The sequence below is a fragment of the Pseudoliparis swirei genome, chromosome 17 (genome assembly GCF_029220125.1).
Source record: "Pseudoliparis swirei isolate HS2019 ecotype Mariana Trench chromosome 17, NWPU_hadal_v1, whole genome shotgun sequence".
NCBI lineage: Eukaryota > Metazoa > Chordata > Actinopteri > Perciformes > Liparidae > Pseudoliparis > Pseudoliparis swirei.
Window position 1 is genome coordinate 1,837,520 of NC_079404.1, and position 27,080 is coordinate 1,864,599.

Here is a 27,080-nt window from a genome sequence, read left to right on the forward strand (position 1 = left end):
ACATACAAATGGGTTTTCTACCCCTCCGCTAGTCTTCTAAGGCGATAACACAATGTACCATCAGAACACTGGAGATGGGCCTCTACACACCTCTGTAGACTTCATTAACCACCAGAGAATAGTCATGTACACATTAACTATATGTTGAGAGAGTGTTTATGATTAATTTAATGTTATCTTCATTGAAAAAAACAGTGCTTTGAAAATTAAAGACATTTCTAACTTTTAAAGGTTAGTGTATGTGCAACCCCCTTTATTTTTTTGAATCATGAGCATCTAATCTCACTCAAAGGACTTGTAAGTGCCTCGAGGCTCCAGGTGTAATGATCTAATAGCTGAACACTGTCTGTACGTGTGCACATGTGGTAACATCTGACGCGGTGCAGGTAGGGGGCAACACACGCGCATCCACCCGGAGACACGACACCCTCCAGCGGGGGGGTTGTGTGCTGAGGAGACCGGGTTCTATTCATTTGACGGATGTAGTTAACTTTGCTTCTTTTTGCACCTTTAAAAAAACATAGTTGTGGGGGGTGTAGTTGTTCCGTGTGAATGGAGCGGTGTCTGGCCGGCCCGGCACGCCGCGCAGCAGCAGCAGGCCCCGGGGACGCGCGCGCGGCTCTGCGTCGGAGGCTCCGGGGCTAAAGGGCTAAGAGGCTACCGCTCACAGGCTGTTAATCCCCGTATGAATCCATCATGGCGGCCACTCGCTGAGCTGTCAAGCGCTCCACGGAACAAGAAAAAAAGGTAAAAACAACAACAATGAGACAACTGGAGCTTCTTCGCGGTACCGTTGGAACTTCCCGGTGGGTCCAACTCGAGAACCCCCCCACCCCCCCCCAAAAACGACCGAGCGTAACTTTCGTCGCTCTTCATCCTCCCGAGTTATTTCGTCTTTGTGAGCTCTTTCGTCGCGTCACGTTAATTACAAATTACCACAAACAAACCGTAGTTTCACAACAACAGACACAGCACGCTTCAGATCGACGGCGGCGCAACAAAGCGGCTCGTCTCGCGCACGGCGAGAAGGGCTCGCGCGTATCCGCTGGGATAGTTGTTTTATTTGTGACCGTGGTTGGGCGACTGGACCGGCAGCAGGTCTCCTCCACTTTGTTTTGGTCAATGGCCGAACGAGTCACGGATTAGCGCGCGAGCCTTTCTCCTCTTTTAAAAATAAATAAATTGGAAATTTCGTTTATTTTTATTTTTTCGTGGCGCCTTTTTGTTGTTGTTGCTGTGTCGCAAGCGAGTTTGCAACAGTTCGCGTGGTGCAGGTGAGTTGAAGTGCAGCCGGCGGGCGATGCGACTCCTCCGGTTGTTGTTGTTTTAATCCCGATGTCGAGCCAAAGGATTATTAATAATAACCGCGCGGAGGCGTTTTGAACCCTTGCCAGCAACAGGTGGACTCTACATTAATATCATGTTGAGGAGGACCGTGAACGCAGCACCTCTTAAGAGTGTGTGTGTGTTGGGGGGGAGACAGCAAGTGATGAGCCAGCAAAGGATGTTTTGTTTGTTTGTGTGAAAGCATTTAATGACAAATGTACATTTGTAAAAACAAAATAATAACTCTCCAAAATTGAAGGTGTCCCGGGTCGGTCGTTCTCCCCGAACCCAAACAGAGAACGACAACTCCACGGCGTAGACATAAAGCGCTCTTGTATTTGTTGCATTGGCCTTCTAGCTGTATTAGTCATGTTTTTATTTTTTCAGAAACCTGGAGAAACAACAACCCCCCAAAACAAAACATGGATCCGGTGGATACTTGCGGAGATGATCCGCCAGGCGTCAACAAGAGGACTAGAGATTGGCACAAATGGCCCCGCCTCAGGAAAACTGCCGCTCGGCCTCCTCCGAGTATGCAACGTGCAGATAAGCACGGCCCGAAGAGGAAGAAGAAGCCGGCGGCGGGGGGGGGGGAGTGGGAGCAGAGCGCGGCGTGGCCTTCGTTGCAGAAGGAGGCGCGGCGGGGGCGGCACGGGGCCGACGGCGGCGGAGCCGAGGAGGGCGGCGCCGCCGCGCTCAGGTTCGCGTGCGCTCGGTGTCGGGACGACTCTCGGTACGTTGCCAAGGACTTGGTGAGGCACTTTGAGGAGAGCCACAGAGGGAGCGCGCCCGTGTTTGCGTGTGGCGCCTGCACCTTCAGTACGCACGAGTTCTCCCACCTGCAGCTGCACCTGCTGAGCCACAAGGAAACCTTCTCCAGCTGCGCCGTCTGTCGGGACCACGTCGCGCGCACCTGGCCGGAGCTCAGTGCGCACCTGGCCGCCCGCCACTGCCACGCCGGCGAGTATTCGTGCGCGACGTGTCCGAAATTCTCCACGGGCGACGTCGGGGTGTTCTTGGAGCACACGTACGCACATAATGTGGGCGACGAGGGAGTCGAGGGGCTTTCGGCGCCCGCGAAGGGCGAGGGGTACGGGCCGAAGACGAGCGCCCAGGAGCTGCGCTGCCAGCCCTGCGGCTTCGAGGCGTCTCAGAAGTGGTTGATCGCGAAGCACGTTAAAGCGGTCCACGTATGCCAGAATGGTAACCAGAGGAAGGAGGAAGAGGAGGAGGAGGTCGGCTCCTTGGCGGTGAAACCAAACGACCAGATACCAAAAGTGAAGCCCAGGTTAACGAGGAGTGCCGTGAGGGAGATGTGCTGGCTGACCCAGGACTGCCTTTCTCTGCCGGGGCGAGACTTCCTCAATAAGTTCTGCCACCTGTCGGATCCACGGACGACACTCGAGGAGACTCAGCAGTTCCTCATGAAATCTGTCACCGGAGACCAGAAATGGACGAAGGCCCTGAAGACGGTTTTGTCGAATGTCCCCCAAGACGCGAACGCCAACCCGAAGTCGGATAGCGTCATCGCGGCGAGCTTACCGGACCTCACCGTCCTGACCGTCCAGAACAAGATCACCGTGGCTCAGAACGGCGCCGCATACGGCAAAATATTGAAAGCGGCGACGCCGTCGGAGAAGGAAACCCCGGACGGCGCCCCGGAGGATGCGCCTCGCGTCGTTGTCCAAAACGGCGGCGAGTCAAATCCGAGCGAGCGTGCGCCGCCGTCCGAGTGCCCTCGAATGCAGGAGAACGGAGAGAGTCGGGAACCAATGGGTGACCAGGAAATGGAGGCGGGTGGAAAACCCCCCGAGGGACCAACGCAACCGGGCGGGATCGGCATCTCCGGGGACCGGAAGTTGTCAAACCAGAGCGGCGAGCAGACCCTCGCTCACAAAGTCACACCGAAACGGAAACGGCGAAGACGGAAAAGAACGGCGAGATCCAAGAGGTCGGGCGGGAGGTCGTCGGGGCTGAAGGTGGTGTTGAAGAAGAGTCCGGTGAAGGAGGCGCAGTGGCTGTCGCCGAGCTCCCCGTCTCCACCAGGAAGCGGTCCGGCGGGGGGCGACCTCCCCGCACCGCCATGCCCTCAGACCGCGGCGGCGCAGGATCTCCAGGAGGAGGCGCAGGATCTCCAGGAGGAGGCGCACCAATGGACCAAAGCTACCGGCGCTGTCCTGGACGACCCCTCTGGAGCCGTCGCTTCCTGTCCACGGAGGACGCCAGGGGAAGGGCTCGGCTCGACTCCCGGCCCGGACGGAAGCGTGGCCCCCGCGCTCCGTCGAGAGGCGCCCGGCGGCGCGGAGGAGCTCCCGGAGCGTTCGGTAGCAGAAGTCGCCGAGAGCCGGTCGCCGTGTCCCGAGGACGCACGCCGCCCGGCGTCGGCGCCCGGCACGGACCGCCGGGAGTCGGACGACGGGATGAGCTCGGCCGCCGATGGAGCGGCTCCTCGCAGCGGCTCCACCGAGTCCTCACCGGTCTCCATTTCTTTTGTCACGGTTCAGGGTAAGACGGCAAATTATAGTGTCCAAATATGGTTATTTATGATTTGATGACATTTGATTGCGTAGCTTACATCAAATAGAAACGGCCGACCTACGGCGGAGTTTTAGAGCCATTAAAAGCAAAATAAATGATGATAACTGATGATAACTCTGGGGCATGAGGAGAGGGGCTCATATATCAAAGAAAACCTCAGATCAAAGTGCCAAAGTTACGAGAAAGAAAACTCAATTTAATTTAATAACGTCATAAATTCATGAGAAGAAAATAGTCGTGATGCTAGTCGGAGTATTCCTGAAAGAAATTCTTTATTTTATATTCTTTCTGTCTTCTAGGACCTTAAATGTCGACTAATACTGTTCATGAAAGTAAAGAACAATCTCTCTCTGAGGACTCGCGCGTCTTTTTTGATTTCAGCTAAAACTAAAACCCTATTTCATGACTATAATAGTTTTATTTTGGTAAATGTGGCACTTTAATGCAAATGTTTTCATCTTAAATGTTTGTCCCTTGCTACATAATTAGTTATTTATTGTTGCCTTCAATGACTTTTTGTCCCTCAGGAGACGTGAGCTCTGAAGACGTGGTCCTCGTTCCCTCTGCAGGGGCCGGAGACGGAGACCCGCCCGCCGGCTCCTGCCCGGATCTCCTCGGCAACATCCGCCGGTCGCCCTCGCCGCCCGCCGCCCGCCCGTGGCGGCCGCTCCCGAAGCACCGGGCGAGGACCCTGAAGTTGGTCGCCGTCAGACGATCTCAGCCGGTGAAGCGTCCGGCGGGCGACCAGCCCGTCGTGGTGCTGAACCATCCGGACGCCTGCATCCCCGAGGTGGCCCGCATCATGGAGGTCATCGACCGGTACCGAGGGGAGGCGCAGAAGGTGGTGCTGTCGCGGAGAACCGCCGCCGCCCTCGCCGCCGCCAAGGCGAGCGACCCGGCGGACTCTGCGGCGTGCGCCGTCAGCGCCGTGCAGGAGAGGTTCCTGTTGAAACTGAAGCTCCGGCGGCTGAGCAGGAAGAAGTACGAAGTGGTCGACGCCTCCTCCGGCGGCGGTGGCGAGGAGGAGGAGGAGGAGGAGGAGGAAGAGGAGGCCGCCGCCGTTTTCCGCTGCTGGTTTTGCGGCCGGCTCTTTGCGTGTCGGGAGACGTGGACGGCCCACCGGCGGCGGCACCTGACGGAGTGGAGGAAGCCCAACTGTGAAAACTCTTAAGATGTCGCGCACACTGGATGGAAACGCAAACCTACGACTGGAAATTATGCAATATGACAAAAAGAATAATGGAAACGGTTCTTTTTCTTTTCTTTAAGTCTTAAATGTGATTTGTTTGAGGAGGACTTAAATGCGGCGCCTCCTGGAGGTTCGTTCTCAGGGTAAACGTCTCTCTGCCCGATGGAGGCTCTGTGGACTTTAGTGATGATCTGAGTTCCTTTTGTATCGCCTGTATTTTATTTAAGGGGAGCTCAGTACAAACTGTCGTGTGGAACATCTGACGGAACACTGTAATATGTGTGTTTGCCGGACCAGCTGAGCTCTGTGACTCGGGTTGTTACGGGTCGGCTCTACCGTGCGGTCCTATTCGCTTTGGGACCCACAAAGTAATTCAGATATACCAAAAACCGTGTTTCAGATAAAAGAAAGAAAAAAGACTTTTTATTCAACATATATTTATGACTTAAGTTCAGTCTTTATACGCTTTATCTTTATCTTTTTGCCTTTGGGCCACTGGAAGAATCAGTTTCATTGTAAAAAAAAAAAAATGTTTATATACATTTTCAAAAGATGTTAGAATAATAGTGTCAGAGGTATATTTTATCGACCCTAAAGATGCAATTAATTTAAATAGTGAGGATGAAAAGCCGTCGACCTGCTTCCTGAGGCAGCCGTCACGTGTTCTGGGTTTCCTCCAATCAGTTTCCTCTTTGACTTGAAATGTTATCTTTTAATTGCACTATGAGAGCAGGATTTATATTCCCATTACCTCACCTTCATCAAGCCCAAGCTTCGACAATCGTGTGTGTGTGTGTGTGTCTCCAATGTGCATGAAGATGTCTAGTTGTGTCCAGAGGTACTGTAAAGAATATTCCTGCTGAGTCGTCACCAAGTGCCTCTGACTCCTTGTGAGTGTGAGCGCTGACCAGGAGACGAGCCGGCCGTCCCCGGTGGGCTTTTGTTGATGTGAGCTGGAGTCAGAAAACACAGGCGAGGATGTTGAAAACAAATTCTTTTTTTAATAAAACAAAAATATACAAACGTGTGTTTTTGGGCTCAACCAAACGTATTAAATAAAATATTCGACCAGCTTCTTTCAGCTTCAGCAATGCCGTCTCCTTCCGTTGGATTTACTTTCACACACTTTTTACTGACTGGGCATTAAAAATAAGAAACAAATCTGCTTTGTCGTCTCTACTTCGGCTCTAGATCTGCACAGTGCTTTGGTGAGGAACAATCTAGGGCCAATTAAAGGTAATTCTGGGGTCAATCTGGGGCCAATTGAGGGGTCAATCGGGCCAATTAAGGGGACTAATTGAGGGTCAATCTAGAGACAATCTAGGGCCAATTAAAGGTAATTCTGGGGTCAATCTTGGGCCAATTGAGGGTCAATGTTGGGCCAATCTGGGGCTAATTGAGGGGTCAATCTGGGGCTAATTGAGGGTCAATCTGGGGCTAATTGAGGGTCAATAGAGACAATCTAAAGCCAATCTAGTGCCAATTTAATGACAATCCAGGGCCAATCTAGGGCCTGGGGCCATTCTAGGGCCTCGCGGGGAAGCACAGCTTGGTGGCGTCCTTGGCGTTGCTCTGGCTGTCGATCAGCACCAGTGGCGTCCTCTGGTGGTTCTCGATGATGTGGCAGACGCTGCTGAAATGCTGCGAAGAGAGAAGAGGAACTTCTGAAGTGTCCATGAAATCAACACGACTGGCTTCATGAATGTTTTCAAATGAAAGGGGAAGAGGGGAGTCAGGGGATTCTGTCTATGGGCAAAATGGTCTCTGAACTCCCACAATGCAACGTGTCACACAGTTGGCATCCTCAGCCGTTGTTTCAGATGCCTTCAGCTGTCTCCCCTCCTCCTCCGTACCTCCTCGCCCTTCTTCTCTCGCCCCAGAGCGTAGCGCCGCGTGGCCGCGATGAAGCGGATGGGGACGTTGTACACGCGGTCCTTGTAGAACACCACCAGCGTGTACGGCTGCAGAGCGTCCTGCCCGGAGCTCTTCCTCACCATGAACGCCCCGGCCTGCAACAGGCGGGAGGGGGTCGGTGACCGGGCCTCCTCCCCCTCGCGTGGACCAAGGTCGGCCGGTTCTCCTCACCCTGCTGCAGCGACACAAGGCGTCGTCGGCGGTCTTGCGGTCGCAGGCGCCGGCGTACCAGGGCTTCTTCTCGATGTCGGCGTCCTGACACGGCGGCGAGTGGAGAGGACGACTTGTGGCCGGCCGGGTCGTTTGTTCTGCTTCATGAGAGCCCGCCTGGTCCTGGTCCAGAGACCCGTTCTCAGGAGGCACGCTTCCTCTGTCGGCCGGTCCTGAAGCAACCAGGGACACGCCGTATGATACTGGGGGTCTTATGGAGGCTCATTCACCAGACTGGGGGGTCTTATGGAGGCCCATTTACCAGACTGGGGGGTCTTATGGAGGCCCATTTACCAGACTGGGGGGTCTTATGGAGGCCCAATTACCAGACTGGGGGTCTTATGGAGGCCCATTTACCAGACTGGGGGGTCTTATGGAGGCTCATTTACCAGACTGGGGGGTCTTATGGAGGCCCATTTACCAGACTGGGGGGTCTTATGGAGGCCCAATTACCAGACTGGGGGTCTTATGGAGGCCCATTAACCAGACTGGGGGTCTTATGGAGGCCCAGTTACCAGACTGGGGGGTCTTATGGAGGCCCATTTACCAGACTGGGGGGTCTTATGGAGGCCCATTTACCAGACTGGAGGTCTTATGGAGGCCCATTTACCAGACTGGGGGGTCTTATGGAGGCCCATTTACCAAACTGGGGGTCTTATGGAGGCCCATTTACCATACTGGGGGGTCTTATGGAGGCCCATTTACCAGACTGGGGGTCTTATGGAGGCCCATTTACCATACTGGAGGGTCTTATGGAGGCCCATTTACCAGACTGGGGGTCTTATGGAGGCCATTTACCAGACTGGGGGTCTTATGGAGGCCCATTTACCATACTGGGGGGTCTTATGGAGGCCCATTTACCAGACTGGGGGGTCTTATGGAGGCCCATTTACCATACTGGGGGGTCTTATGGAGGCCCATTCACCAGACTGGGGGGTCTTATGGAGGCCCATTTACCATACTGGAGGGTCTTATGGAGGCCCATTCACCAGACTGGGGGTCTTATGGAGGCCATTTACCAGACTGGGGGTCTTATGGAGGCCCATTTACCATACTGGGGGGTCTTATGGAGGCCCATTCACCAGACTGGGGGTCTTATGGAGGCCATTTACCAGACTGGGGGTCTTATGGAGGCCCATTTACCATACTGGGGGGTCTTATGGAGGCCCATTCACCAGACTGGGGGTCTTATGGAGGCCCATTTACCAGACTGGGGGTCTTATGGAGGCCCATTTACCATACTGGGGGGTCTTATGGAGGCCCATTCACCAGACTGGGGGGTCTTATGGAGGCCCATTAACCAGACTGGGGGTCTTATGGAGGCCCATTTACCATACTGGGGGGTCTTATGGAGGCCCATTAACCAGACTGGGGGTCTTATGGAGGCCCATTTACCAGACTGGGGGTCTTATGGAGGCCCATTTACCAGACTGGGGGGTCTTATGGAGGTCCATTTACCAGACTGGGGGTCTTATGGAGGCCCATTCACCAGACTGGGGGGTCTTATGGAGGTCCATTTACCAGACTGGGGGGTCTTATGGAGGCCCATTTACCAGACTGGAGGGTCTTATGGAGGCCCATTTACCATACTGGGGGGTCTTATGGAGGCCCATTCACCAGACTGGGGGGTCTTATGGAGGCCCATTTACCAGACTGGGGGTCTTATGGAGGCCCATTCACCAGACTGGGGGGTCTTATGGAGGTCCATTTACCAGACTGGGGGTCTTATGGAGGCCCATTTACCAGACTGGGGGGTCTTATGGAGGCCCATTCACCAGACTGGGGGGTCTTATGGAGGCCCATTTACCAGACTGGGGGTCTTATGGAGGCCCATTCACCAGACTGGGGGGTCTTATGGAGGTCCATTTACCAGACTGGGGGTCTTATGGAGGCCCATTTACCAGACTGGGGGGTCTTATGGAGGCCCATTCACCAGACTGGGGGTCTTATGGAGGCCCATTTACCAGACTGGGGGTCTTATGGAGGCCCATTTCCGTTCATAGCATCTCATCATTATGACTATTAAGATGATAAGAGAGATACTATCTCATCATTTTGACGAACAGCATCTTAAAATGTTTAAGTTGTAGATAGTATCTCATTTAGCATCTCATAATTAGGACTTACTATCTTATCATTTTGACTTACAGGATCTTAAAATGTTGATCCCGTGTAGATAGTATCTCATAATTCGGACTTACTATCTCATATGACTTAATATTTCATAATTTTGACTTAATATCTCATCATTATGACTTACAGGATCTTAATATTTTCTTCACCACCCTTCCCTGCTGTTCTCTTTCAGCCTTTCCTCAGTGTCTCACAAATATGGGATAGTAAGTCATAATTATGAGATGCAAATTCATTATTTTTGAGATAGTATCTCATTACAATGATTCACAGATCTTTACGTTTTGATCTGAGAAAGAGTTTCCGCAGGTTCTCTATAATATAGACATTTCTGAGTGAGCAGGAGCCGTCTACTCACTGGGGGGGGTCAGCTGTGGGAGAGGAATCCTGCAAGAGAGACCGCAAACAGGCCATTAAAGGATATTTTTGCTCGGCGCTCCACCACAAAGTGCACGCTCGTCGTACTTTAGCAGCTTCGTGTCCAGCGGGAACGCTTTAGGCGGGAACGCATTAGGCGGGAACGCTTTAGGCGGGAACTTCTGCTCCATCCTGATCGGCGGCAGCGTTCGGCCTGTGGAGAACCAGACGTGCTCATCAGGCTGCATTTTGATGGGAACGTTGTTTTAGTTTGGAGTTTTAAACGTGGGAAATCTCTGAACGCCTTGTACTTTCGGTCGTCATGTGCAGCATACGGTTGGGATTAAATCATTATTTATTATTAAATGGTGCTAAAGAAAATCCAGAAAGCAATTTGCAGCGCTAATTTCCCCAACATTTAATAAAAGTATCTGAATTAAGGTCAACACTTACACTCAAATTCCCTAGGTTTGAAATCTGGCCTCTGCAAAAAAACAAAAAAACATGAAGCACATAAACATAACATTCATGTTGACAGGTATCAGTATTCATTGTTTTCAGAGTGTTTCCTACCGGTGGTTTTGGTGACCTGCTGGGAGAAGAAGAAGAGATGATCAGACATTCAGTTACTCCCTCCCTTAACAGATGTATAATTATAAAACATATTTCATATATTACTCTCTGGGCAAAGGTTTTGGTGGAGAAGGTCCGTCTGCAGGTTCCTCACCGGAACCTAGTGGAGCACACACGGTTCCACCAGTTACTGGGTCGCATCTCTCGCTCTGGCCGTCCTCTAGGTGGCGTAACACGCCAGAGCGACTCATGCTGGCAGGCCTTTGATTTCCTACTCACGGTCCCCCGGATAACAGACTTCATACTCGTCGTCCTCCGAAGGCTCCCGGGTCTGGAACCATTCACAATACCGATGAGTCCGCGTCGCCCCGACTGTGAAATCTCTGCAGAACACGACAACGTACCGCAGTGGGAGATCTCCTCGTGTCGCCTCTGAAGAAAACAAACGCAACTGATCGTCAGCGGGGGTCGAGCGGGGAAAGCAATGCGACGGCTTGATAGCGGACACAACGCATCCTCCAGGCCTCGGGAATCAAACGCTCGCTCCTACCTGGGGCTCGGCCGCGGTGGCAGAGCGTGGTACTGCGTCGCGGGGCTCGGACCCAGTCTGCAAGGGAACAGATGGTCTCAGGCTGGAGGGGAAAAGCACTTTCTAACAAACACTGTCATCTTGTTTTGTACTTCTAAGCATCGCCGGCCTCTCACCGACCTGCTGGCTGGAAGAGATAACGAGTTTCCCTGCAAAGAAGAGATGCCGTTGAGCGGAGGGATCCACATGTAAAGGCACTTTGATTGGCTGAGACTTCAAAGCCTACCTCTTTGTCGGGAACTTCATAAAAGTCTGAAAAACAACAAAAGCCAGAATTAGATTTACTGCCTCTGTTTTTTTCTTCAAACACGTCTGCAGCATGCAGCAGAATCTGCCCTCGGGCATTTCTGTGTGTGTGTGTGTGTGTGTGTTCTCATTGTCGTGTATTTACAAAGACCTCCATGCATCGGCCTGTAATCTGTTCATTCATCATTTGAAGACGCAATGGAGGTACTCTTTCTTCTTCCATTCCATGTTCAGCCATCCTGGCTACATGACGGTGTTGGTAGGCCACCACTTAACAATCATTAAAGGGGGCGGGGCTTCAATGGTGTAAAGATATTCATTGTCCTGAGAGGATGAATCCTTACGAATACTCACGCATCATGGGAAATATCTCGTGATCTATGTGAGTGGGGTGTACGCACACTGATTCTTCCTGTATGATGTTGACATGTGTGGTTGTTTTTAATATTTATCAAACATTTGAAGGATTATGGTGGAATCTGGTACGTGTCGACATGCCTTCTCCCAGAATGTATTGGAAGGACTTTGAAAATTCCAAAATGTTTTATCTGGCGCCATTTTAATTTGTCCAATACATTCGTTTATGAGAGAAGTCATTTATATAGACTTCTATACAACCAGAGGAGTCGCCCCCTGGTGGTCAGGAGAGAGAATGCAGCTTTAACACACAACGCATAGACTTCTATACAACCAGATGAGTCGCCCCCGGTGGTCAGGAGAGAGAATGCAGCATTAACACATGAAGCATAGACTTCTATACAACCAGAGGAGTCGCCCCCTGGTGGTCAGGAGAGAGAATGCAGCTTTAACACACAAAGCATAGACTTCTATACAACCAGAGGAGTCGCCCCCTGGTGGTCAGGAGAGAGAATGCAGCATTAACACATGAAGCATAGACTTCTATACAACCAGAGGAGTCGCCCCTGGTGGTCAGGAGAGAGAATGCAGCATTAACACATGAAGCATAGAGGCCGACCCCCTCGTGAGCGGGTGACTGTCTACCTACCTGGACCGGGTGGACGCTCTGGTACAGGTGTGTGCAACGTGGGACGCTCCCTCCCTGCTCTGCCCCCACAATGCATCACGGGATCTGTGTGGACGCACCAAGGTCCTCATCATTATAATTATTCTTTATTAGTTTACTTTTCACATCCTCCAATCAAAGCCTCCGCCTCCTCTCTTTTCCCGGTGTGCGTCTTACTGGAGGACGGGTTCCCCGCCGGCTCCACGTAGTCGTCGTCGTCGTCGTCGTCGTCGTCGTCGCAGTCGGGATCGACGTAGTCCTCCTGCGAAGCCACACGGTGAACACAAGGTCGACCGCCCTCTATATACTCTAGATATACTCTAATACCAGCCAGGTATTCAGCAATGCACATGATATTCCCCCGAGACACACGGCAGCGTTTGTGGGAGGTCTGGGTGGCCGTGGCCTTACTTCATCGCTCTCCTGCTGAGGGGGTTCGGGGGGCAGTTGCTTGGAGTCCTTTCCCCGGTGGAGGGGCTTCCTGGGCGGCCGGCAGGGACCGTGGCTGTCTGGAAAAAAAGGAGAAGCAGAAACAGAAACAGGGCGTCAGCATTCGCATGAAGCTCCATTCTTTAGCCCCACCCCTCCCCCCTCCATGTGTATTGTGGCTTTGGGTGGGGGTGGCAGACGGAGAGCGATGCGACTCCAGCTGGAGGAGCGAGAGCCATCGCGGTAAAGGGGAAGTTGTTGAAGAACAGAAACTGTGTGCAATAAAAATAAAGAGTTTTGCATTCCACCACGGGGAGAGGGAGAGCTTCACGGGGGTAAAAATAAGTGCAGGCATGAACCGTTGTTCCCCGTCAGGCGACCGCTACCCACCGAGATACTCCCCCCCGGAGACGGGGGCGGAGGTCGCGCCGAAGGCCCTGTGGCCGGGCGGCGGCTCGTAGCTCTGGTCGTGGTCCTCGCGGGGATCCTCGTACGCCTCGCGGTCCTGGGAACAACATGGCCGTCACGACGCCGGGCAAAGACAACGCGCCCAACCGCCCCATCACCTCCACTCACGTCGTCCGGATCGGACAGGTCCCCGTCCTCCCTGCCGTCTGTGGACATTAAAAAGGGGTTTGGTCTTTACAGCGAGGGAGAAGCAGCAGGTTGGGCATTCCTGCTCGGGTTCACGGGAGCAGGAGTCAGAGCACGTTCTCTCACTTCAGAGCCGGGGGAGGAACTCCTGAACTACTGAATATGTGACATTGTTTTTAATTTTTTTTTCTTCATGCAGTTTGAGCAGAAGCTTCTGGAAACAGGTGCGAGGGGCGTACGTGTTCCCCGAAGTTCACTTTAAAAATAAAACAAATATATATACAGTCTATCTACACTAGAAGTTTTAGAACAGCTCAATTTCTCCAGTTTTTATTGAAATCTTTACAGTTTAATTTCTCAATGTCCTCTGAAATTAAAGCATAGAACAAATAAACAATTGGAGATGAAAAAATAAATCATGGAATTGTTTTGTTTAACAAAACGTCATCTAAATGTTTGACGTCTTTTATAGAGCTATAACAGCCGAACACACTCGTATAGCATTCTTTCTTCTTCCAGCTGCACGTTGTCATCACTTGTTCACTGAACAAAAGGCCTGTTTGTATAACTCTGAGATGTACATTATTTTAACCTACACTTTGTTGTTTAACCTCTTGCCTTTGACCTTTGTCCCATTTCAGGTTTTTAACTTCAACTGCTCACATTTCACACATTTCAATAAAAACTGGAAAAATGGGGGGGTTCTAAAACTTTTGACTGGTAGTGTATATTTATATATACGTATATATATATATATACGTATATATACTGTATATGTATATAAATATATAATATAAATAATATAAATATATAAATATATAAATATCCAAATAAATATATATATTTATATATATATATATTTAAAAAATATATATAAAAGTGAGAACTAGCTGGATTAGGGCATTTTTTTGTGGTTAGTGATTGTTTTACAACATTATCGCCATAATTAGTGAAATAAGCAGAACATTTTAACGTCTAGGGCTGGAAGTAAATCTGCTGTACTTACAATATTTGTGCAATACTTGATAATATTTTATTTCACACATCTACTCACGACACGCCAAAAGGAAATATGCTGCTTTTCACACACAGTTTGATCAGTGGGCAAAATATGACGAGTTATAACTGGAATAACATAATAACGCATTGGTAATAATATTCAAGTAATATACAGTATACATACTATAACATTCTACTCTGTTTAAAACATTCTGCCTGATGGATGATGATGATATAAAAAGTATTTATGTGTGGAGGAGAGAGATTGCTCTTCATGTTCGAGGTACACTGTCATGTTATGCAGCAGCACATGTCACATGATCCATGGTGGATGTTTAAGGATCCTCTTCCCACGCTAACACCGTCACAGAGTGGAGACGGGGGCTCGTCCTCGCTCTCGTATGAATACATCAACCAGGCCAGTGGGCGTCGTCCACAGCGACGCTCCTTTGAGGCTGACATGTCCGTAACTCTGGAGACACTCGGACGACCCAGAGACTCTTTCATTGTGCACATCGGCATCTGAGCATCGCCGCAGAGGACGTGAACACGGGTGGATGTCGTTGTTGTTGTTGTTGTTATTATGTATTTTTACGTCTCGGTTCTTACCTCCGTAATCTCTCGCCGGCACTTTAGGAAGCTGCTTGCTCTTCAGCCTGCAGAGAGACACACGGACAACAAATGACCTCACAGGGCAAACCACACACACACACATTCTTGAATGAGCCCTGAAGTGAGGACCAAATATATTCACATTGTCACTAAGGACCATCCTACACGCACAAACACACACCTACACACACACATACACACACACACACACCTACTTGACACACACACATACACACGCACACACACATACACAAACATTCTTGTTTATATTCTGAAGTGAGGACCAAATAAATTCACATTGTCACTAAGGACCACCCTACACGCACACACACACACCTACACACACACATACAAATACACACACACACACAAACATTCTTGTTTACGCTCTGAAGTGAGGACCAGATAAATTCACATTGGGACTGAGGACCGCCCTACACAAACACACACACACACACACATACATACACATACACACATCCAAAGTTACTTACAATCATACATCACAGGGTCAAGTGTCTTGCTCAAGGGCACATGGACTAGGGCTTGCCGGGGATGGAACCACCAACCCTCTGATTGAATGACGGACTGCTAACCACTGAGCCACAGACTCCTCCCACTACGGCGTCTGTCCTCTGAGGGGACTCATTTCAGGAGATGAAAACGAAACCGCCATCTGTTCACGTTATTTTAGGTCTGTGGGTTCGACTCTTAGCCCGGTTTGTGAAAGAGGAATCGACATTCTCCAACGATGCGTTCGAGGGGCGTCGGGCATCTGGCCCACGGTAATTAGCACGGCAAAGATCAAAGAGGGCTCGAAGAAGAAGAAGAAGAAAAAGACGAGCGAGACCGACCTCCTCAGTTTGTTCAGCAAGCTGCTGTCAGTCCTCCGGATGTCCTGGACCATCTTCTGAAGCTGCCTGGAAAACACAACCAGTCAGTCAGAGACAATCCTAAAAACACAACCAGTCAGTCAGAGACAATCCTAAAACACAACCAGTCATTCAGAGACAATCCTAAAAACACAACCAGTCAGTCAGAGACAATCCTAAAAACACAACCAGTCAGTCAGAGACAATCCTAAAACACAACCAGTCAGTCAGAGACAATCCTAAAACACAACCAGTCAGTCAGAGACAATCCTAAAACACAACCAGTCATTCAGAGACAATCCTAAAACACGACCAGTCAGTCAGAGACAATCCTAAAAACACAACCAGTCATTCAGAGACAATCCTAAAACACGACCAGTCAGTCAGAGACAATCCTAAAACACAACCAGTCAGTCAGAGACAATCCTAAAACACGACCAGTCAGTCAGAGACAATCCTAAAACACAACCAGTCAGTCAGAGACAATCCTAAAACACAACCAGTCAGTCAGAGACAATCCTAAAAACACAACCAGTCATTCAGAGACAATCCTAAAAACACAACCAGTCAGTCAGAGACAATCCTAAAACACAACCAGTCAGTCAGAGACAATCCTAAAACACAACCAGTCAGTCAGAGACAATCCTAAAACACAACCAGTCAGTCAGAGACAATCCTAAAAACACAACCAGTCAGTCAGAGACAATCCTAAAACACAACCAGTCAGTCAGAGACAATCCTAAAAACACAACCAGTCATTCAGAGACAATCCTAAAACACAACCAGTCAGTCAGAGACAATCCTAAAACACAACCAGTCAGTCAGAGACAATCCCAAAACACGACCAGTCAGTCAGAGACAATCCTAAAACACAACCAGTCAGTCAGAGACAATCCTAAAACACAACCAGTCAGTCAGAGACAATCCTAAAACACAACCAGTCAGTCAGAGACAATCCTAAAACACAACCAGTCAGTCAGAGACAATCCTAAAACACAACCAGTCAGTCAGAGACAATCCTAAAACACAACCAGTCAGTCAGAGACAATCCTAAAAACACAACCAGTCAGTCAGAGACAATCCTAAAACACAACCAGTCATTCAGAGACAATCCTAAAACACAACCAGTCAGTCAGAGACAATCCTAAAACACGACCAGTCAGTCAGAGACAATCCTAAAACACGACCAGTCATTCAGAGACAATCCTAAAACACAACCAGTCAGTCAGAGACAATCCTAAAACACAACCAGTCAGTCAGAGACAATCCTAAAACACGACCAGTCAGTCAGAGACAATCCTAAAACACAACCAGTCAGTCAGAGACAATCCTAAAACACAACCAGTCAGTCAGAGACAATCCTAAAACACAACCAGTCAGTCAGAGACAATCCTAAAACACAACCAGTCAGTCAGAGACAATCCTAAAACACAACCAGTCAGTCAGAGACAATCCTAAAACACAACCAGTCAGTCAGAGACAATCCTAAAACACAACCAGTCAGTCAGAGACAATCCTAAAACACAACCAGTCAGTCAGAGACAATCCTAAAACACAACCAGTCAGTCAGAGACAATCCTAAAACACAACCAGTCAGTCAGAGACAATCCTAAAACACAACCAGTCAGTCAGAGACAATCCTAAAACACAACCAGTCATTCAGAGACAATCCTAAAACACAACCAGTCAGTCAGAGACAATCCTAAAAACACAACCAGTCAGTCAGAGACAATCCTAAAACACGACCAGTCAGTCAGAGACAATCCTAAAACACAACCAGTCAGTCAGAGACAATCCTAAAACACAACCAGTCAGTCAGAGACAATCCTAAAACACAACCAGTCAGTCAGAGACAATCCTAAAACACAACCAGTCAGTCAGAGACAATCCTAAAACACGACCAGTCAGTCAGAGACAATCCTAAAACACAACCAGTCAGTCAGAGACAATCCTAAAAACACAACCAGTCATTCAGAGACAATCCTAAAACACAACCAGTCAGTCAGAGACAATCCTAAAAACACAACCAGTCAGTCAGAGACAATCCTAAAACACAACCAGTCAGTCAGAGACAATCCTAAAACACAACCAGTCAGTCAGAGACAATCCTAAAACACGACCAGTCAGTCAGAGACAATCCTAAAACACAACCAGTCAGTCAGAGACAATCCTAAAACACAACCAGTCAGTCAGAGACAATCCTAAAACACAACCAGTCAGTCAGAGACAATCCTAAAACACAACCAGTCAGTCAGAGACAATCCTAAAACACGACCAGTCAGTCAGAGACAATCCTAAAACACAACCAGTCAGTCAGAGACAATCCTAAAACACAAACCAGTCAGTCAGAGACAATCCTAAAACACAACCAGTCAGTCAGAGACAATCCTAAAACACAACCAGTCAGTCAGAGACAATCCTAAAAACACAACCAGTCAGTCAGAGACAATCCTAAAACACAACCAGTCAGTCAGAGACAATCCTAAAACACAACCAGTCAGTCAGAGACAATCCTAAAACACAACCAGTCAGTCAGAGACAATCCTAAAACACAACCAGTCAGTCAGAGACAATCCTAAAAACACAACCAGTCAGTCAGAGACAATCCTAAAACACAACCAGTCAGTCAGAGACAATCCTAAAACACAACCAGTCAGTCAGAGACAATCCTAAAAACCAACCAGTCAGTCAGAGACAATCCTAAAACACAACCAGTCAGTCAGAGACAATCCTAAAACACAACCAGTCAGTCAGAGACAATCCTAAAACACAACCAGTCAGTCAGAGACAATCCTAAAAACACAACCAGTCAGTCAGAGACAATCCTAAAACACAACCAGTCAGTCAGAGACAATCCTAAAACACGACCAGTCAGTCAGAGACAATCCTAAAACACAACCAGTCAGTCAGAGACAATCCCAAACACCGAACAGCCAGTCAGAGACAATCCTAAAACACAACCAGTCAGTCAGAGACAATCCTAAAACACAACCAGTCAGTCAGAGACAATCCTAAAACACAACCAGTCAGTCAGAGACAATCCTAAACACAACCAGTCAGTCAGAGACAATCCTAAAACACAAACCAGTCAGTCAGAGACAATCCTAAAACACAACCAGTCAGTCAGAGACAATCCTAAAAAAAGACCAGTCAGTCAGAGACAATCCTAAAACACAACCAGTCAGTCAGAGACAATCCTAAAACACAACCAGTCAGTCAGAGACAATCCTAAAACACAACCAGTCAGTCAGAGACAATCCTAAAACACAACCAGTCAGTCAGAGACAATCCTAAAACACAACCAGTCAGTCAGAGACAATCCTAAAAACACAACCAGTCAGTCAGAGACAATCCTAAAACACAACCAGTCAGTCAGAGACAATCCTAAAACACAACCAGTCAGTCAGAGACAATCCTAAAAACACAACCAGTCAGTCAGAGACAATCCTAAAACACAACCAGTCAGTCAGAGACAATCCTAAAACACAACCAGTCAGTCAGAGACAATCCTAAAACACAACCAGTCAGTCAGAGACAATCCTAAAACACAACCAGTCAGTCAGAGACATTCCTCTAGCCGACCTCATAGCCATTGTTAGCATTCAGGGTGGTTGGTGAAGATGTCGCTCCGTATTTTTCTTTGAATTTTCATCGTTGTCACTTTTCTGACCCGGTCTGGTTTAAGTTCTGATTCATGTGACATTACAATTTTTGATTTATTTTCATTCAGACTAAACATAAACACATTTTGCCCAATTTTTAACCCTTTAACAGATGTTGACACCATCTTGAAAAACATTCACTTTTGGTCCAAAACACCACATTAATATATACAATATATATTCATGAATATATGTATTAAAAAGCATGAATTAAAAAGCCTTTGTGTCAGTAAACCGAACTCCTTACCGCATCTTAGCCGTGGCCGGAGCGGCGAGTTTATTTAACGCGTCCACGTTCATGTTTAATTAACCCCTTCAGGTCCGGAGAGCTGCCGGAGCGTTTAGAGACATGAGACGGAGACGAGTCTCTGACATGGAGGAGAGGAGGGAGATCACTTCCCTTTTCACTCCCCACCTCTCACTCTCTCACACACACACTCTCACACAAACACACACACACACACACACAGTGTTGCGTCACATCTCTCCTGACCCTCTTCAATTCCAGTTCCTTCCCGTTACACTGATAACAGCCACCGGTCGACATGAATCACCTGCTGAGGCCTTCAGGTTAACATATTTGAATAGGCCCCGCCCACAATAGTCACCCAAGCACTCTCTGCTATTTCACACACTGAAAAGTGAAGTTAAATGTGCATTATTTCTAGTGGCCAGCAGGGGGCAACTTTCAACCCTCTCCTTTGAACGCTGCACCAAACCATCTTAAAAACATCGCCTGTCCATATCCTCACCCCCCTACGCTGTCCAAGCATTGGCCTGGGGGTACAGGGCCTTTTCTGGGGGTACAGGGCCTTTTCTGGGTGGACAGGGCCTCCTCTGAGGGGATAGGGCCTCCTCTGAGGGGACAGGGCCTCCTCTGGGGGGACAGGGCCTCCTCTGAGGGGACAGGGCCTCTGAGGGGATAGGGCCTCCTCTGAGGGGATAGGGCCTCTGGGGGGACAGGGCCTCCTCTGGGGGGACAGGGCCTCCTCTGAGGGGATAGGGCCTCCTCTGGGGGACAGGGCCTCCTCTGGGGGGACAGGGCCTTCTCTGGGGGATAGGGCCTCTGGGGGGACAGGGCCTCCTCTGGGGACAGGGCCTCCTCTGGGGGGACAGGGCCTCCTCTGAGGGGACAGGGCCTCTGGGGGACAGGGCCTCTGGGAGACAGGGCCTCCTCTGGGGGGACAGGGCCTCCTCTGAGGGGACAGGGCCTCCTCTGGGGGGATAGGGCCTCCTCTGGGGGGACAGGGCCTTCTCTGGGGGTACAGGGTCTCCTCTGGGGGGACAGGGCCTCCTCTGGGGGGATAGGGCCTCCTCTGGGGGGATAGGGCCTCCTCTGGGGGACAGGGCCTCCTCTGGGGGGACAGGGCCTCCTCTGAGGGGATAGGGCCTCCTCTGGGGGGACAGGGCCTCCTCTGGGGGTACAGGGTCTCCTCTGGGGGGACAGGGCCTCCTCTGGGGGACAGGGTCTCCTCTGGGGGGACAGGGTCTCCTCTGGGGGGACAGGGCCTTCTCTGGGGGGACAGGGCCTCCTCTGGGGGTACAGGGTCTCCTCTGGGGGGACAGGGCCTTCTCTGGGGGTATAGGGTCTCCTCTGGGGGGACAGGGCCTCCTCTGAGGGGATAGGGCCTTCTCTGGGGGGACAGGGCCTTCTCTGGGGGTACAGGGTCTCCTCTGGGGGGACAGGGCCTTCTCTGTGGGTACAGGGTCTCCTCTGAGGGGACAGGGCCTCCTCTGAGGGGATAGAGCCTCCTCTGGGGGGACAGGGCCTTCTCTGGGGGGACAGGGCCTCCTCTGGGGGGACAGGGCCTCCTCTGAGGGGACAGGGCCTCCTCTGGGGGGACAGGGCCTCCTCTGGGGGGACAGGGCCTTCTCTGGGGGGACATGGCCTCCTCTGAGGAGACAGGGCCTCCTCTGGGGGGACAGGGCCTTCTCTGGGGGACAGGGTCTCCTCTGGGGGGACAGGGCCTTCTCTGGGGGGACACGGTCAGACATTCTCCATCCCTCGCCACCGTATCTGCTCGTATTTTGCAGGATGCAGTATGTGCTGATCTATGAGCATGAGGGTCAAAGGTCAAGGTGCGATGTGATGAGGAAGTGTCCCGATCGAACGTGTAAGCTAACGTGCTACGCGAGGGCCGCTGTATTTACTCAAATAAATCACGTGTTCTACTTCCTGTTTTAGGCGTTTGAATAAACACAAAACAGGAAGTCAAATGTAATCTATGGAAGCCCAGGAAGGTTAATATTCACTTGAGTTTATATTTGCTGTGTTTGTGCTGAACGGTGAAAACAGATTTCACTTCATGTTCATGTCAGTGATGACTTTAAAATACGAAATTTATCTTTGTTTTGTTGAAAAAAACAATACAAATAAATAAATATATTTATTTAACTTTAATTAGTGGAGAAACAACTTTTGCAAACTAAAGAATGAGGGCGTAAAGGAGTCATTTGGGAATGATTTGATCTATTGAACCATAACGAGAAATAGATGTTTTTCCTTTCCTTTATTTAAAGTTTAATTTATTATTGATATTACATTATAATAAAAATGGGTTTGTATATTTATTGATGCAAATTATGTTTCACCGTGACTGATTTCACATAATCACGAATGTTGTCTTTCACACACTCACATACACACACACACATACACACACACACATACAGACACACGCACACACATACAGATACACACACACACACACACACACACGCACGCACACATGCACACACACGCACACACAAATGCACACACACACCCCACATACACACGCACGCACACATGCAACCCCCCCCCCCCCCACACACACACACACGCACACACACACACACACTTTCATTTTTATTTTGAGTATTCTCTTATTGGTTGTCATGCTGATAAACAAACATATTAATAATCTGACGGGATGTGAGGAGCTGTGCTTTATTCCCCCGACAACGAGCAAAAGGGAGGTGAGAGCAGAAGGAGAGGAGGAGGAGAAGGAGGAGGCAGGGAGGAGGAGAAGGAGGAGGAGGAGGAGCAGGAGGAGAAGGAGGAGGAGCAGGAGGAGAAGGAGGAGGAGCAGGAGGAGAAGGAGCAGGAGGAGGAGGAGGAGGAGGAGGAGAAGGAGGCAGGGAGGAGGAGGAGGAGGAGGAGGAGGCAGCAGGTGTTGAGCTCTGGTACTTACGGCCGGTGGATGAGACTGAAGTGGCTCAGGTCGCTGTCGGAGAGGCTCTGTGGAGCATCACACACACACAGCTGTAAGCACCTGTGACACGGCTCACTGAGAGGCTACAGGTGTCACCTGGGCCCTGAATACACAGGTGGAGGTGGTGGTGCACCTCCTCCCGGCCACCAGGAGGTGGCAGCATCTCACTGAGGGACGGTTCCATCAGCACACTTTGCGTCTCTCAGGAAGTCTCCTCATATCTTACAAGCTGGACCACAAAGGAAGCGGAGGCACCTCATTGGTCCTCAGGGTCAGGTGACGCACGTCACACACGTGGTCAGTGTTGTTGATGAGAAACTCAAAGAGATTAAAATCAGACATCCTCGACATGAAGGCCTTCAGGTCCACGAGAGACGAAGACAAACGGCTGTTTCCCCAAAGTTTAATTATATGGATTAAAGCGTCCGACTTTCAAGTGGAGCGCTTGAACGCACCGCCGTGTTACACAATCAATCAAGCACTTAGAAAGAAGTTCAACCGGCCGCTGCCCTCCTCCTCCTCCTCCTCCTCCTCCTCCTCCTCCTCCTCCTCCTCCTCCTCCTCGCTGGGCCAATTGTGACTCCCGAATGGAGGGAAATGATTACCATAAAATATGCAACAGAAAGTTCCCCTTTAATTATGAATTCCTCCTCATTCGTAATTCATCGGCCCGTTTCGTCTCGTCTCTGATCGTTTGTGTCGGGACGCCACGAAGAACGAGGGACAACAAATGTTGTGAAAGTTTAGAGAGAGAGAGAGAGAGGGGGGGAGAGGGAGAGAGAGGGAGATGGAGATAGAGAGGAGAGAGAGAGGGGGGGTGATGGTAAGAGAGAGGGAGATGGAGAGAGGGGAGGGAGGGAGAGAGGGAGATGGAGAGAGGGGGAGGGAGAGAGATAAGGAGAGAGAGAGAAGGGGGCGGAGGGAGTGAGAGAGGCAAATGGAGAGGGATAAGGAGAGAGCGAAAGTGGGAGGGGGTGAGGGAGAGAGAGAGGGAGAAAGAGAGAGGGAGGGAGAGAGAGGGCGAGAGAGGGAGAAAGAGAGAGGGAGGGAGAGAGAGGGCGAGAGATGGAGAGAGAGAGTGACACACAGAGAAATATGGAGAGAGAGAGAGATAAGGAGAGGGAGGGAGAGGGAGAGCGAGAGGGAGACAGAGGGATAATTAGAGGGAAAGAGACAGAGAGAGAGAGAGAGAGAGAGAGACAGAGAGAGAGAGAGGGATAAGGAGAGAGAGAGAGAGACACAGAGAGAGAGAGAGAGAGAGAGGGAGGGGGGGGGCCTTGTGATGAGGGCTCTAGCTGTGAGCCTCTTACGGCTCATTTAAATATGAATAATGGACGCCGGCCCTTTATCTCTCGTCGTCGTGGTGACGGAGAACAGATGTGAGGATTCCTCCAGTCTGAGGACGAGGCCGTCCTCCCACCGGGACGCCGGACGGGAGGACGGCGCCCGTTGAGCTGGTGATTCAGCGGTCAGTGAATCAGAGTGAGATCCTGGACTGAACCTCCGTCTCTCACCTGCGTCCCGCCGCCTCACAGCAGAACACATGAAACCACATTTAGCCTTTTGACACCCAATAAAACGTAAACCGCTCCTACGATGAATCATTCATAGGAGTGTCTGCGCTTCTTCGAATGAGACTCAGCCGACCAGGAGCCTCGATGACATCACACGTTTTATAACGTGACGACGGTCCAGTTAGCGTTAGCTCGTTAGCGTTAGCTCCCTGGAGGCCCATCTGTTTTTAGCTTTCAAATATAATTGAGTTGAAGATTATTTGAATCAACGGTGTTGGTCCGGATGCGTTCTTTAAAGCCACCGCACGTGAACTATTCAGATAGCTGCCAGCAGCACCCCCTGGTGGGAGCAGGGCGTCAGCGCTACAGTGGAGCTAGCAGCTCCGCGAGGCGCTGCGTTTGCAAACTACTCCCGAACATATCGTTATATAACTCTCTTTGCATTTGGTTATTGTCTATTTGAGCGTAGAAATATTGTAACATAAGAACATTTCTCTAATTTCATAACATAAATACATTTAATTTAAAACCTTCAAAATAAAAGCAAGGATATTTCTCATAGAAAAGGTGATCCCGTGTCTTTGAATCCGTCAGGGGGCCACATAAAATGAAAATGTCTCTAATTTTATAACATAAATCAATTTAATTTGAAACCTTCAAAATAAAAGCATGGCATATTTTTCGTCAATTCCTTAAAGAAAAGGTGATCCCGTGTCTTTCAAGCCGTCAGGGGGGCCACATACAATGAAAATGTCTCTAATTTTATAACATAAATCAATTTAATTTGAAGCATTCAAAATAAAAGCACGGCATATTTTTCGTAAATTCCTGAAAGAAAAGGTGATCCCGTGTCTTTCAAGCCGTCAGGGGGCCACATCAAATGAAAATATGAGTGAAGCATCGACGGCGTGCCGAGTATATACGGACGTGTTCTACGGATCCTCAAACACTGACCACGAGGAAGTCACCGCAGGCTGCAGCCGCTGCAGAACATCCTCACTGCAGCCTCAGCCTTAAGACCGGAGCAGCTAATGACACCTGCTCAATAAGAGGGGGTCACAGCTCCATCATCCCCCGAGCCTCACGCCACCGCTCTGACTCGTCCTCGCTGTTCCTCAGAGACACGCGGCGGGACGAGGGAACGCTCTGAAGCAGAAGTTGAAACCGACGGGCTGACTTCCACGTGGTCCACGGCCTCGCGGTCACGCGGCGTGGGAAGCAGATCGAGCTGCTCGGCTCGCGTCCTGTAAACTCTGGACATTCACAGAGTTCCACAACTCGAGGCGACGTTGATACAATTCAATGTGTTGGAGAAATATTGCAATGTCTGATATATTTTAACAGGAAGAAACAAATTCCCCTGAACAGTTTTGACTTTAAAAATAATCATGAGGATGTCTCTAAATGTTTGACTAAACAATGTAATCTGCTGTTTTTAATATCATATTTATAATCGCTCGGGAGGATTTGTCCAGATTGAAGTATTTGGAGCAGCAAACTGAACACAAACACAACCCAGAGGAGCAGATTATGAACTGCAGCAGAAAAAACAGCATTTTCTGGTGAATTCAGGTAAAAAGAGAAAAAAACTCACCAGAAGTCTTTGTCCATTAATTCTTAGTCTGACGGCGACAGCTGCACATTCATGCATTTTGTTCTGAGGGGCAATATTGACATATTATATAATATTATATTGATATATTATATTATTATTATTATATATTATTATATATATCTATATACTATTATTATAATATTAGATATAATGTGATTATAATATTATACTATATATATATTATATTATTATAATAATATATATTATATTATTATAATATATATATATATAATATTATTATAATAATATTATATATATTATTATATATATTATTATAATATTATTTATATATAAGATATTATTATCATATTATAATATATATATGATATATTATTGATATATATATATTATATTATTATAATATTATAATATATATATTCTATATTATTGATATATAAATGTATTATATTGATCATATTATATTAACATATTGAAGAATATAGAATGAACTTTACTCAACTTTTAAACAGGTCCATTAGCGTAGCGTAATCATGGTACTCACCCGGCTCAGAAAGAAGGCGACTCGCGCCTGGTCCCACCCTCGGACCTCCTCTCTGGACGGCAGGTTCATCGTGCGGCTCGGCCGGGGTTCTGTTAGTTCAGTGATAGACGGACCCGTCACGCGCCGCAGCGCCAACACAGCAGCTTTAACAAGTCCACGGCGGGAGGTCGTCTCATTAAAACCAACACGCGGTCTCCGTCTCCCTCCTCTTCACCCTCCTCTTCACCCGCAAGTAATGCGGCAATTTGTGTGTGTGTTTTAAATAAAATCCAAATCTGGGAAACCACAGAAGGGAAGCAGGGACTTCCTGAATGTCGTATAAAAAGGTCTTGAGAAACCAACGTGTGGTAATAGAAGATGCCTTTCTCCCTTTCCGGGGCCGCGCTTCATTTACAGTCAGGCCAGAGCGACTTTATTGAACATGTATTATTCATCCCACGGTGTAATCCTGTTTGAGTTCTGACTCCAACGAGGGGAAAGGTTGCTGAAGATAACGGCAGAGCGTCCTTCAATGCGCCGTGTAGAGGGGTCGCTCTGCCCTCTGGGAGGGTTCCCCTGAAGTCAGGAAGGAGGCGCTTCTCCGGTCGTTGTGTCGGTGAAGCGTCTCACGTACCACAAATATGACGTGGTTATTCTTAAGGAAGAGAGATATCAATCAAATCTAAATATGATAAAAGACCAACAATGAAATACATTTTAAGGATTTTATAAGATGATGAATTTGAGTCGTATATGTTGAAATCACATTGCTTGTTGTGTTTTTGGATGAGCCCGGCGGTCCCAGGTCCCTCAAACAGAAGGGAGAAGGACGTTGTTTAACGGGTGATGTGAGGTGCTGTGCACAAGTTTGTTAGCAGCTAACATTGCATTTCTGTTGGAGGCATCGCGTTGGTCTGGTTCACGCTGCTTTGGTCTGGTCCACGCTGCTTTGGTCTGGTTCACGCTGCTTTGGTCTGGTCCACGCTGCTTTGGTCTGGTTCACGCTGCT

The 27,080-nt window shown here is 49.1% G+C and overlaps 2 protein-coding genes across 11 annotated transcripts; one reads left to right on the top strand and one right to left on the bottom strand.

The window, feature by feature from the left end:
* Positions 1 to 240: 240 nt before the first annotated feature.
* Positions 241 to 6,129, top strand: LOC130207636 (zinc finger protein 518A-like). 4 transcript variants are annotated; one of them, XM_056436316.1, is made up of 3 exons: positions 241 to 747; positions 1,714 to 3,831; positions 4,434 to 6,129. In XM_056436316.1, exons 2-3 carry the CDS (start codon positions 1,749 to 1,751, stop codon positions 5,033 to 5,035), a joined length of 2,685 nt encoding a protein of 894 aa, XP_056292291.1. In that variant the 5' UTR covers positions 241 to 747; positions 1,714 to 1,748; the 3' UTR covers positions 5,036 to 6,129. The 4 variants fall into 4 exon arrangements, with proteins under 4 accessions (XP_056292291.1, XP_056292288.1, XP_056292290.1 ...); XM_056436313.1 differs by having other exon boundaries at positions 242 to 747; positions 4,392 to 6,129; XM_056436315.1 differs by lacking the exon at positions 241 to 747 and adding an exon at positions 748 to 806 and having other exon boundaries at positions 4,392 to 6,129.
* On the bottom strand, positions 6,031 to 26,439 carry blnk (B cell linker). 7 transcript variants are annotated; one of them, XM_056436327.1, is made up of 23 exons: positions 26,093 to 26,433; positions 25,570 to 25,632; positions 22,441 to 22,487; positions 15,588 to 15,653; positions 14,731 to 14,777; positions 13,105 to 13,142; positions 12,919 to 13,033; positions 12,511 to 12,608; positions 12,277 to 12,361; positions 12,082 to 12,165; positions 11,056 to 11,081; positions 10,950 to 10,978; positions 10,791 to 10,847; positions 10,645 to 10,672; positions 10,520 to 10,571; positions 10,346 to 10,400; positions 10,241 to 10,256; positions 10,121 to 10,151; positions 9,776 to 9,881; positions 9,669 to 9,697; positions 7,139 to 7,350; positions 6,907 to 7,062; positions 6,031 to 6,694 (listed from the first exon to the last, which is right to left on the bottom strand). In XM_056436327.1, the coding sequence occupies exons 1-23, from the start codon at positions 26,159 to 26,161 to the stop codon at positions 6,578 to 6,580; spliced, it is 1,626 nt and encodes a 541-aa protein (XP_056292302.1). In that variant the 5' UTR covers positions 26,162 to 26,433; the 3' UTR covers positions 6,031 to 6,577. The 7 variants fall into 7 exon arrangements, with proteins under 7 accessions (XP_056292302.1, XP_056292301.1, XP_056292305.1 ...); XM_056436326.1 differs by having other exon boundaries at positions 10,241 to 10,259; positions 26,093 to 26,431; XM_056436330.1 differs by lacking the exon at positions 6,907 to 7,062 and having other exon boundaries at positions 10,241 to 10,259; positions 26,093 to 26,439.
* Between the last annotated feature and the right edge of the window lie 641 nt (positions 26,440 to 27,080).

Bases quoted from the DNA above. Each gene is read 5' to 3' on its own strand.
- LOC130207636 (XM_056436313.1), top strand. From the start codon at position 1,749: ATGGATCCGGTGGATACTTGCGGAGATGATCCGCCAGGCGTCAACAAG. The intron at 3,832-4,391 runs GTAAGACGGCAA...TTTGTCCCTCAG, and splicing joins TTCTTTTGTCACGGTTCAGG to GAGACGTGAGCTCTGAAGAC.
- blnk (XM_056436326.1), bottom strand. From the start codon at position 26,161: ATGAACCTGCCGTCCAGAGAGGAGGTCCGAGGGTGGGACCAGGCGCGA. The intron at 12,609-12,918 runs GTGGGTAGCGGT...CTTTTTTTCCAG, and splicing joins CTCCGGGGGGGAGTATCTCG to ACAGCCACGGTCCCTGCCGG. The intron at 6,695-6,906 runs GTACGGAGGAGG...CTCTCTTCGCAG, and splicing joins GAGAGAAGAAGGGCGAGGAG to CATTTCAGCAGCGTCTGCCA.